Genomic DNA, 12,905 nt, shown 5'->3' with positions numbered 1-12,905 from the left:
ATCACAATCAAGTTTTAATAATCGATCAAGTGTCAGGCGCAACTTCACATCTAAAAAACGAATTCATGTTTTATGATGATGAACAACTACAATGCGTATAGTTTTATAGCTTGTAAAAATATTCACAGTGCATTATACTATACAACTTCTACATTCACCTGGCCTTGGCAGTTGTGGAAAAAAGGTACTTTCGGACCCTCCTTCATGTATCAGCGTGTCTCTGTTTGTTTGCATGAATGATGATCCAGGTGGAGATACACATCAATGATTTCCTCCGTTCGGCATCTCGTCCGACCTGTTCTTCATTTCTCTCTGTTTGTCTTTCATCCACTCACACTGTTTGCTTTCCCTACCATAACATGAAGTTCCTCGCATGACATGTTCAGTCTGTCTGGTCAACTGAAGCTGACTCCTGCCATACATACAGTATGTCTCTCTGGTTGCCCGAAGCGTTTTGTAGGTTGCTGTCCCATAATCGCCATGACCCAGGCAGACTTCTGTTTGGGAAAGATTTACTGTCCACTTCCACACAAACAGATGGTTCTTTGAGAGCTAATAAAAAAAGAGTGGCCAGCTGGTCTTTTCTTAATCAATAAGGATTAAGATGTTCTTTAAACATCATCTATCATGGGCTTTTCTATAAACTTTAGTTAAAAGATGGTGGGGTATTGAAATTGATGTGAGCAGTGACACTTTTTTTTATAACATTAAAATACATAAGTTGTCCAAACCCAAAATCTTTAAGATGGTTAAACTAATCATAAATTCATAATCACAAAAACAACATAAGATACAACAACAAGTGGTTTAAAGAGCCGTGCGCCCCTTCCCCAGTCTCTGCCATGGTAACGTTGCCTCCGATTCCCAAAATCTGCCACATGGATTCCTGTCCCCACGGCAACCCTGAGTTTTCTCTAAGGAAGGGGCTGGATGGCAAGCAAGCTTGCTCATGTGTTGAGCACGAGAGATGTGGTATCTGTATCTATGGAGAGGTGGAATGAATACATGAGATGTCTGGTAGTATTCTCTGAATGAGAATGAAAGAGGACAAACACTTCTGCAAAGATCTGAGAAGATCCAGGCTGAAGCCTTCAGAGAGACACAAATGCATGAGCAAACAAACACATCCCCCTCTTTTGACGCTCACCCACCACCCTTAAAACACATGCACACAAAAACATGCGCTCCCAATGTCCCTCGACACATCACACACACTGTGTAAATACCCTTTAGGAAATCACACGGATTCTTCAAACTCATCCAAACATCTGTAGCAGCACACAACACACACACCTCTCACACCTTTTCTACTTCACATGACACGCGTCCCAAAGGTCCTTATTCAGGTGCAAAAACACACAGAGACACACTTTGGCCACTCAAGGTGAAACAAGGCCCATGAAATGTCTCCAGTGACAAAGATGCGGCAAGCAACATCGCGTAACCAGCACTGCGTCGGTCATCTGAAAATATGACATCACACAAAAACAAATTCTTAAAACATCGCTTGCTGGTGCAAAATAATAGCAACACTTTAACTCTATGTAATGGTGAAGTAAGAATGAGACAAGGCAAGGTGCCGGAGAGTGCGGCTGAGTGCAAATCCAAAGCAAATACAGCAGACAGAAATAGCCGAGCACAGCACAGGAGAAGCATGTGGCCCTGGAGCTCTGCCGAGCCACTAGAACTCCTTAATGAGCTTGACGCTATATCAGTGTGTGTTTCACACGCTTTAACACAAATACACAAGCTCACGGACACAGGGTCATTCACAATCTCTAAAAAGCATGTGTACTTGGCAGCTCCTGTTCATACAAAGCCACTTACACACTACTACTCCTGGATCACAGCATCTTGCTGATATAAGTAGTTTGTAATAAAAGAAAACGCGTGTAGCTTTATGTATCTTTTTATGGGTCAGTTGTGATGAATAAAAACGCCTTTGTTTATGTTCAAGTTATATTAATGTTATGTTCCTGTACATACAGCTGCTGGAAAAAAATACCAGATTTGCCATTTTATTGTGACAAATCCAGTCCAGGATGTGTTGAACATCGACGGAAACAAGCCTAAGAAATGCCTAGATACTCAACAGCAATGTGAAAAACTGAGAGATCGCAAAAATGCATGAAATAGTGGAAAAACAACGTATTACAACATTTATTCACTTTTGAACTGATCCTAAAATACAACTGGAAAAAATGGTTTTGTGTTGTTTAAACACGAATTAACTTGTTTTCTTGTTAGGATTGAAGATCTGTAAACATTGCATCTTTTTTGTTGTTTTGACCAGTTTGTCCCATTCAAATTTTCTTCAAATAAATGCAAAAAAAGACTTTATATTCATTTGAAATTTGGAAGAAATTCCAAATTCTGCTTCAGTTCACACAATAAAACTGAATTAATAGCTTTACTAAAACACGTATCTAGAAATTGGGAATCCAAAAAACTAATAGTGTGTAGTCTCCTAATATATGAAGTTGTCGTGTTTTTTATTATGTTATCATGTATCATGTTTTATTTTGTTACTTAGCTGTATTTTTCAGTTATTATGGCTTATACCAAAACAAACCAACTGCTGTTTGATTGATATTAATTGGAATGCACGATAAAAAACATGTTTTTTTTCTAATTTTGGAACCAAACTCTTCATATATTAACATAGATGAAAATATATATATTAATACAACACTGTTGTTCTAAACGCCTGTTTGCGCGAATGTATTTACAAGGTGCAGTACGTCAATGTGAAATAATGACAGCTCTCTGTAGTAATGTTAGCAAGGCCAAGCATCCAATTTACGATCATGACACTTCAAACATTGTTCAGACTGAAGCTTGTTGTCTTATTTAAAGCTTTTGAGATTATATCCTATTGACTGTGTCGACAGCATATGTATGCTCTGTTTTGCCAAAAGTAATTTGAATAATCTATAGTCTACAGAGCACTTATAATCACACAAATTACAAAGATTAGTGTGTTTGTGCGTGCATATTTTCACAATACATCTTTGTGTTGTAGCACTGAAAAAATCACAGACTGAACATAACAGCATAAAAGAAAGACAATATATGCTCCTTATAATTAATATCCGCAAGTCATAATAAACAGAATAAAATAACAGCCAGAGGCTATGAACATTAATTTAAAAGTTAACTTAAGTGCATAAACTGGTCTATCGGGTTTAGTCCGACATATTTTGTGCCGATTTGGCATGCGTGCTATTCACTATTGATTGCAAGCCTGAATTGTTTTAATGTATCACATATTTAGCCCATTGGCTCAGTGAGTACTGCATTGAATTTCTTCTTTTTACTTTAAAGGAACACGCTATTCTCACAATATTACAGTAAATTTGCATATTTAACATGAATTAAGGTCTTTCTTTTTTGGGGGCTTGAAATGTGTCACATGCTCTCTGCAATTTTGTTTGTTACACCAGTTGTCTGTTTTCACTATCACTTTAGTCAAGAAACAGAGCAAGATGAGAAAATGCAAATGTTATGTAAATTGAAGCTCAAATTGAGCGCAACCTTTGTAAATGTCATTGATGTGTGGAGCGATAACTTCAGCGGAGAAATCTTGAGGCAAAATTGCTTTCTAACAGTATCAAAGCCTTCATTTATTAATACACAAGCGATACACTGTCTATTTTAACATTCCTCTCGAATCTACAGAACCTGATCTCAGAAATAACTCAAAACAGTTCTTCCTGTTCTCCGTGCCTGTGTACATGATCAGGAAGATTTATAACAGATAACAAAATTAAACTTATAAATGCATTCTTTAAGTATATGGTGCATGAAGTTCACATGTTTGTCAAGCTGTTCCTTTTTGCCAAAATACTTGAAGGAGAATAGTGTCACAAAATGCCCAAAGAGTTTAAATGCACAATTTACTTACCAAACCTTAAATGACCCTTGAAAAGTGCATGCTGTGGATATTGTAAACTGTGTCAGAACTCATTCCCAAATAAAACCAATGCTTGCAAGTATGAATAGGTACATTTTCTCCAAAGTAAATTAAAGTGATAGTGAACTAGTGACATAATCATCACTCTTATTCTAAATCTGTATATGACTGTATATTTTTAGAATACAAAAGAAGATACTTTGAGAAATGTCTCAATGGTTTTGTGTCCAAACAAGAAAGCTAATGGGGGCCAATGTTGTTTGGTTAACATTCCTCAAAATATTTTATTTTGCGTTCTGCAAAAGAGAGTCATACAGGTTTGAAATGACAGTGAGTAAATGAGAAAAGATTTTTGGGTGAAATATCCATTGAGTCCACAACAATCAACAGTATTTTAGGGAGGCGGAGCTTAGCAGACGGTCAACTTGCAGCAGGCATTGGTCACTTGAGGTAACGGTAAGTAACATTATGAAACTACCCCCACAACCCCCAAGGCTCACATCTTACGACATCCAAAGATTAAACTTGAGGAATGAAACACCTGGTCTACCTTCCAAGTAAACCTCTCTGGAGACGTGTTTTTCCACACCACTCTGCTCAGGATTCACAAGCGTCAGAATCTCATTCTCACAGCTCATCATTTTATGGCAGCTTCTAACTTCATGTCTAAAGAAAAAATCACCACAGAAATTATTAAGACCCCACCGCCCCGTCACAGGACATTCAGGACACAGCTCGACAGATCATCTATCATTTGCAAGTGTCTGCACCCTGAGGATGGGGATTATGACAGCTGGCTCTTCTCTGTCTAAGGTTAACGTGACAAATGTTTCACTTATAGAAATTCTGCAACCCTGAGAGGACACAGAAATACGACAGAATAGTCGGTTAATGATCACTACACTATAAATGAGCCTCCAAGTGAGCATTTTGACAGATGTACTGTGTGAGAAAAGAGTCTGGAGGTCTTTTCAGAGGAATAAAGTTAATATTTCATATTTATATATTTGTAACTATATACATAGTCATATATAAACTTAAATGGACTAAAGGAACAAATAAATAATTTTAAATGTATTATCCATTTTCCAGAAAAATACAAAAAGTATTGAGAACTTAAATAAAATGAAACTACATTCTTTCTTTGAATGAATAGTTCAATGCGTTGTCATTTTTAACCTCTGTGATTTTCTTTCATTTGCAGAACACAAAGAAAAATGTTGGCAACCAAAAGCCGTTGGTCCCCATTGACTTCTTTTCAGTTACCATCATTTTTTTAAATATTTTCTTTTGTGTTCTCCAGAAGAAAGAAAGTAATACAGGTTTGAAATGACAGGTGCCCGTGTAAATTTTCATTTTGAAGGTGACCTATCCCATCAATGAGATTGCACTGCCTGACTATTGCAAATATCCATATTCATTCCTCACACACTGTCCATTTTACTCTCTGCCCGACTTAATGTCCCTTTTTGCTTTGCTGTGACACATCCACTGAACCAAACCCAGACTCCTCATCCCCCCAACCCTTTCTTCCTCTTCTCCTGCAAATGTCATTTATTTAATTTGAGTCATAAATCAATTTGGCTCCGTCCTTCTGTTTGTGAAGAGGGTTGACAAAGCTTGGGCTGACAATTGTATAGCCCCTTCCCCGATTCCCCTCAGAGATGGGCGGTGCTCGCTGGAAGAGAAGCAGAACGACAGGAAAGTCTGATAGGAGGATGCGATTGAGGTGATATAGAGAGCAATACAACAACAGGACAGTCCGTGAGGTACCCATGATGAAAAGCAACAGAGAGAAAAGGCAATAATAATAGCTTGAACATTAAAAGTGTTTAATGTACAAGCAAGCAAACTGCTTTTTTCTTTTTCTCTCCCTCTGACTCGTCTATGACGCAGGCAGAAGACGAACACAGCAGCTACGTTTAATAGTTATTTATTGGTAAAACTGGGAGGCACATTCAATTTATTTGAGAGCATAGCTGATATAAGGAGATCAAAAGAGAGAAGCAACAGCACAAAGAAAGGAAAGCAAAGGACACCAGAGGTCAGAGTCAATTTAGCAAATATGATAGAAATTGTGGGCACGTCCCATATGGTGTTGTATCTTACCGAAAAGAATGCTGTGCCCTTATGTGACTAGGTTGTGGAAAAATACAAAGAGGCATTCAAAAACTTGGTGTCCCCTATACAAATGAATAGATTTAACGCAAACTCTAGTGTATAGGTGCCCTTAGATGAAGAAGGGCATTAAACCCCTCCTGTGCAAGTGACACAGCAGCTGTCTATTGTTTGATAAAGTGGAACCGTCCCTTGTTTTAATGGGCAGACAGCTGTTGGTTACACATGCTTAAACTCCTTCTGTCAGTCCCTGTGGATAGATGTTGGGACTCCACCTCTAAGCAACATGATTCTCCATTAACGGCCATACCATAGTATCCTAAGTATTCCGAAAATACACTTTCAGCAAGCAACAGGTGGCTCATGAATATTCAATTATATTACATTAGAAATAGGTGAATTTTTGCAGTGCCCCTAGAATGTAAAATGAACACACGGTACATAGTATTTATGGATGACTGGCTATAATATACCAGCCAAACTACTGCCTTTAAGACGCATGGGAATGGTAACAGGTAGCTCTCTCCGGGTATTATAAACTCTCTTGGTTGCTCACATGACCAGCCTCCACCTAAGGGGCTTTGAGCAAGAATCAAGGGCAAAGAGGCTACAAAAGCTAACAGCAACCTTACCACACCATCCTCCACGTTTTCTCCTTGTATTTTTCAGTTTTTATCCCTTTCAGATGCTAACAACCTCTTTCTCCGGTAGCAGTGGCCAGCGCTCTCATCAAAATTCATTTTTCCGTTCTCACCGCTATCACTTCTATCAATAAAAGGGATCCTCAACACACTGTTATCTTTCACGTCACTGCGGTGGTTTTTCATTTTCGTCAGACTGTATTTGCAATAAGTCCCCGGGTTTAGGGATGTCAGGTCATTTGTGCGTTCCTGGCCAACGCTCAAGATCTGCGCGGCTCAGGTTCTCTTGAAGGAAAAGCTTCAGTACGTCACGTGAGAGTTGAATTCGAAACAAAACCTGACAGCTCAGCCATCCACAACGCTAGAAGCCTAAGCGTTACGGGTGATTTATTTCTGTAATATTACTTTTACCCACCCACATCTCAAGGACAGTCGCACCCGATATGAAATCAATCATAGCAAATGTGAGAGATGATGACGACTACAGCTAAACGTTCTTCTCAAGATCTCCACTTTGCCCTGGTGGAGGTCTCGCTTACCCTATGCCTATTCATCCCAAGTCCTTTCGGGCAGGGTCGCACCACGAGCTGCACTCCCGATGGACTCTCCGCTTTTTTATGGCCCTTAAAAGCCCCATTTAAGTCAAGCTGCCAGATGGTGCCCTTATCGGAGCAGCAGAGAGCTGCAATGGGGGCCGTAGAGTAGTAAATATTGGTCGGTAGCGGAGGGAAGTTGTGTGAGAACGGAGATCTGTGGTGGAGGAGCGGTTTTCATCACAACACGCCTTCCCTCGTACATCTTGGGCCGATTTTGGCAGCGAGTGTGTGTTTGCGTGAAAGCAAGATGGAGGAAGGTAGAGGGAAATAATAAGACTACAGTGGGTGATGATCATCAAAGCATCTGTGGATGTGAAGCTAGTAACAAAAACACAAGCTGTTTCTGCCAGACCGATGCCAAATGAGTCTGGCTCAAAACAGCTGAAATGAGCAAAGCCAAAACATCTCACAGCCCAAACATCTTAAACTTTAGCAATGTCAGTCACGACTAAAGCAGTTGATTTCATTCCACTATTTTCTATGATGAACAAAGGCCGGTCTCATCATGTGTCTCTCTCTTGGCAACAAACCCCCTCGTGGTGGAATATTTTACAGTCTTGCTACTCTTTCGTCATGGCCGTAGAGACTGTCATATTACCAACATGCCATCAACAAAGCCGCGTTCTGCTATCCGATCATATGACCCAGAAAATGGAAAATAAAAACAACGTGACGATATTATTGATGAATAACTCTAAATGAACAGGCAATAAATGTGAATCAAAATACTACAAATAACAATATGACAAATATAACAAAGTTATATTTTGGGAGTAGGATACTTGCAGCTCAACTGGTAGAACGTGGCACTAGAAACAGCATAGCCGTGGCGTGGGTTAAACTCTCTCAGGGGAAACATCAATAACATTGAATGCAGTTGGATAAAAGTAAAACGATAAATACAAGTTTAAACATTCTTTTCCTGAGAAATGTGACTAGGTTTCCCAAACCGGGTTCGCGAGCCCCTGGTGGTGGCAGAGAGAATTGCATGGGGGCTCATGAGGCGCACTAGTTGCTTCCATTACTTTGAAAAAAAATAAAAGCAAAGAAATGTTTAGAAATGACACGAGTCATGTAAAAGACTACTAATAACATATGTTAAACATGCAAATGTGCTATTAAATTATTGAAATATTTACATCCTCGGTGGTAGTAGCTCTCATAGGGTACTTCAAGTAAATGCTTTAGATCAAAGGGGTCCGGCTGACAAAAAAGAGAACCCCCTGAAAACCCCTGTTCTATTACATTGCCACCTTGCGGACAACTATGAGAAACGTTAGTTTACATAAACAAATCTAATAGTTGAGTCTCTGCTTCCCTCTAGTGCCAAACAAGTGTTAGAGCTCAATAAACACTATTATAAAAACAGTACACAAGTTATGCAAATCAAGCTAACCCGTTCTCATTTATTGAAAAGTTTACATTTTAGATGTTACTTTAGTTTAGTGAAAAAAAAGATTTTCTTTCTCCAGAGATTGTGTATATCCATGAAGACGAATTATGCTAAAAAATATTACAATTAAAATAGCAGAAGGTCGCAAGGAAATTATGCTTCGTGACATTTAACATTTTCTTACTGCAACAAACTGATCTCCATACAGTGTTGAGTCATGTGTGTGTGTGTGTCTGTTGTTGCTCTCCGCTCTTATATCTAATGGGTAATTGCGGGTCTGTGTCTCTAATTGCCTCCTGTAGGATTACAGCCACGATCGAGACAGCTGCAGATGTGACTGGAGACCCAGCGCTTTCCCAGAAGGCACTGCATCTCAGCTTTCACACCGATCTCACATCAACCCAGCCCCACAATCCCTTTCTGCACATACAGTAAATTTTAATATCAGTCCTAGCCAAAACAGACCATTTCAAGTCTATAATCTCAAACAGCAGTTGGTTTCTGTGGTAGAGGGCTAACCCAACACCAAATGAGTTTAAGATAAAGGACAACAGTCTTTCAAAGCGAGCTAATGTCACGGATGTCAGCGGTACACTTCACCCCTGTAGAACAGGCGTTTGTCTCCGATATTAGCTGGTATTGAGGGGAGATAATTAAATCACAGCACTGGCGACGAGATCATTTGTGACAACTGAAACTGCTCTTCAGGCGCCGTCTCATTTAGGTGTCAGACAATATACCTCCAGCTTGAAATCAAGACGGTGATCTACTGCTATGTATAATCCAATTGAACTAGGCATTTGATTACAATGCAATCGTTTATCTCCATTTTACTTGCATTAAAAATCTAATTGTTTCAGAATGGAAATATATCCAATATGAATAAGTCTGAAATGTGAACTCAAATAAGATCTCTGTTTCTCCCAGACAGATAAATGAAACGGGGTTCTAACGGAAACTTCAGTCTGCTGCTTATCAGATATTCATCTTGAGATAAAGACCCCAGTAATTTTACGTATCTTCCAGGGTTTTAAAAGATGTACTAAAGTAAGACATGTTGTGATAAGATTTGCAGAAAATACCAATACCGAGTTTTCTATGAACGCAAATCAACATCGACTATCTCAGATCGATTTCTCTCCTTTCTACATACACAGGAAACGTTGCAAACAACTGCTTTAAGTAATATTGTAATATAATAAAACCGCTCTTCCTCCTAATATACCCAAACACAAAACAAGGGAAAAACAACTTGGTACAAAAATAAGCATGCAAACAAAGTATAACAGTCAACGCTCACCAGATTTTGCGAGGCATCTTAAGCGGTGAGAGATGCACCAGAAATACTCTGCACACTCTTCTTCCTCTCTCTGTTTATGCCCGTCTCTCTCTCTCTTTCTCTCTTTCTAAATCATATTCACAAAACACTAAGCTTTATTACATAAACAAAAGCACCAGCATAAACAGGCACTGATTATGCTTCTCTAATGCAGCCTTTTTTCCTTTACATGAAGAGTGCCGTCCATTCACTTTGTAGTTGCAGATGTGAGGAGAGTGGGGGGGTCCTTGGCTAGAAAATGCCCCCTGAAGCACAGCGTACACAGACAACCAGCCCAGACACACTGACCCGCACTACACACATCTTCCTTTGCAAACTGATTTCCATGGAGACCAATATAAATAGTATGCAGCATTATTAGGGATTGCTATTCCGGACAGAAAAACAAACACATGAAAACCCACAGGAAGAAATATGACGACGGCAAATATGAATGCGTATGTGCACACGCGCGTACACAAAATAATTAAAATATACTGTCCCCCCCAAACACACCTCTTTGTCACAAAGGCCATCTGGGTTTACCCACAACGGGGGTCTTTGATGTCTGTCCATCTCTGTCTATATTGAGCTCACAATTATTGCCTCCAGTCCAGACAGGCTGATAGACACTTGAAGGTTGAGACGGTCATAAAGATTGAGTGATGAATCAAGCTCTGACTGGAACATCTGCACTAACATTTTACTGTTTCTTTAATCAAACGTTATCGAAATAATATTTGAATAAGAACAGTACCAATCAGACTACTGAACACATACATGCACAAAATCTCGCAGAATGTGTTTAGTTACTTTAAGGTGCAGTTTAGCCAAAAGTAATAATTCGGTCATCATTTACTCACTCTCGAGATTTCTTTGTTCTGATGAGAACAGAAAAAGATATTTGGAAGAATGCTTGTAACCAAACAGTTCTTGACCACCGTTGATAGAAGGAACGATGACAATGGTAGTCAATAGTGACCCAAAACGGTTTCCTAAATTCTTCAAATATATCATTTTGTGTTCAACACAGAACAAAGAACTGTTGGGTCACAAGCAAACTACCAAATATCTTTCTTTGTGTCCATCAGAACAAGCAACTTGAGTAAAAGAAGATTTTTCATTTTTGGGTGACCTGTTCCTTTAATATCAACACATTTTAGCCTTAAAAATAAAGTGTCGTTGAGGGAAACAGAGATCATGGTTTTCTTTCAATAACATGCAGTAAGAAATAAAGTGATGTATTCCTTGTAGTCATGAAATGAAAGATCCTCCCCTGAATCAGAACACAGGTGCTCACAGGAGACGCATTTGCTACCAGGTGTAAATGGCAATGCGTTTTACCTGAGCACTTGTGATCTGCTTACCCAGAGGACAGATCTTAATGGAAGATGTAAACAGGCCTTGTGACGAAGACTGTAACATCTGCATGAATACACCAAAGTGTATTCATAAAGATTAGCATGCTCTTTAAAGTCTGAAATGATCACTGGATGTATTGATTGAATAATCAGACATCTCATTAGGAGAGAGGATAGGACGGATTTATATTCGCGCTACACTCACCGTGCCCTCAGGGCTGCAATGCTGGACTTGTCAATCCTGCAGGGCAGGAAAGAGAGAAAAAGAGAGAAAAATAAACATTACATTAAATCCAAAAATCTAAGTTAATGCTACGGTCCAGTGCCTGAGACAAACAAAAGCATCCTGTTTGAACACATGCACCTGTTGTCCATCAAAAAAAAAATGTCAAAAAAGAAACATGATATTATGCAATATATTATTAAATAATAACAATTCATGTTGATGGAGGCAAATAAATCCTACCTGTCACAACCTTCTCTCATAAAATAGCATTTAAATCATAGTTAAAGATACAGTTTCCGAAAAACATATTGTTTAGTGTAAACATGTTGAAGATTCTCAGACAGGCTGTTAAATGATACACCATTACCTCACGAAAGCAGTTCACCCAATTTTCACCTAAGCTTTTCCTCCATTTACATTCATTAAATAAAGAGGCCTCTGGTCTCCTTCCCTACTTACTGCAGCCAGCCTTATGCTTTTTTTAGCTAAGCCTTTTGCTTTTCCTCCTTTAAGAATAGCCAATATCGTTTAATGTACATCACAACCTGGAATTCAATGAGAAGTGCAGAGTAATGTCAAAATAATTGTATAGTGCTTATAACTTCTAAATACAAATTTTGTCTATGCTTTAATGACAATATTATAAACATATCCTTAAAATGGACGTTCAGCTAGAAATGACAAATTCTGTCATCATGTACTCATCCTCTTTCTTCTGCAGTACACTAAAGAAGATATTTTGAAGAATGTTAATAACCTAACAATGTCGGATTTACTTCTATTGTATAGACACAAAACTAATGCAAGTCAATGGATACCGCAGTTGTTCGGTTACCAACGCTCGACCTGATTTGGCCAAGTGGTTGATGTTGATATTCTTATAAATAAAACCTAAACCCACACCAAACCCTAACCATAACTTACACCCAAAATCAGAGGGAAATGATAAGTGAAATATAATGGTCTAGAAGTACCTAATCCTGGTTGGAAGATTAAACTTAAATGAAACTAAAGTAATTTCTGAAATCTGATTGGTTGATTTAAATGTTGTCCCAGGGTCAACATGATGTTGTCCTAAGGATATCAACCACTTGGCAAAAACAGGCATGCCGATTCCAATATAAAATATAATATCATCTTTTGTGTTCTGCAGAAGAAAGTCATACATTTTTGAAATGGCAAGAGGTTGAGTAAATGATGACAGAACTTTCATTTTGGGGGCACTACTCCAGGGCCGGCCCAAGCCTTGAGGGGGCCCTAACAAGAATTTTAACTGTGCCACCTATGAGGCTAATTATTGTCAATCCTTGATTATTTGCACACTATAAATCTAAATGAA

The 12,905-nt window shown here is 38.8% G+C and overlaps 1 protein-coding gene across 5 annotated transcripts in view; it reads right to left on the bottom strand.

Annotated features, from left to right (window-relative positions):
• Window positions 1-12,905, bottom strand: part of rap1gap2a (RAP1 GTPase activating protein 2a) — a 67,079-nt gene that overhangs the window by 31,009 nt on the left and 23,165 nt on the right. For 2 of the 5 annotated variants that reach the window (XM_056756315.1, XM_056756314.1), the window contains exon 2: window positions 11,546-11,581. The exons of 2 other annotated variants lie outside the window; for them this stretch is intronic. In XM_056756315.1, coding sequence (XP_056612293.1) covers window positions 11,546-11,581 — 36 coding nt within the window. Of the gene's footprint in view, window positions 1-9,961; window positions 9,994-11,545; window positions 11,582-12,905 lie in introns of those variants that run through there. One more of the 5 variants, XM_056756316.1, reaches the window with a different exon arrangement.

This window comes from Triplophysa dalaica, chromosome 9 (genome assembly GCF_015846415.1).
Source record: "Triplophysa dalaica isolate WHDGS20190420 chromosome 9, ASM1584641v1, whole genome shotgun sequence".
NCBI lineage: Eukaryota > Metazoa > Chordata > Actinopteri > Cypriniformes > Nemacheilidae > Triplophysa > Triplophysa dalaica.
This window is presented reverse-complemented; position numbering and strand designations above follow the sequence as displayed.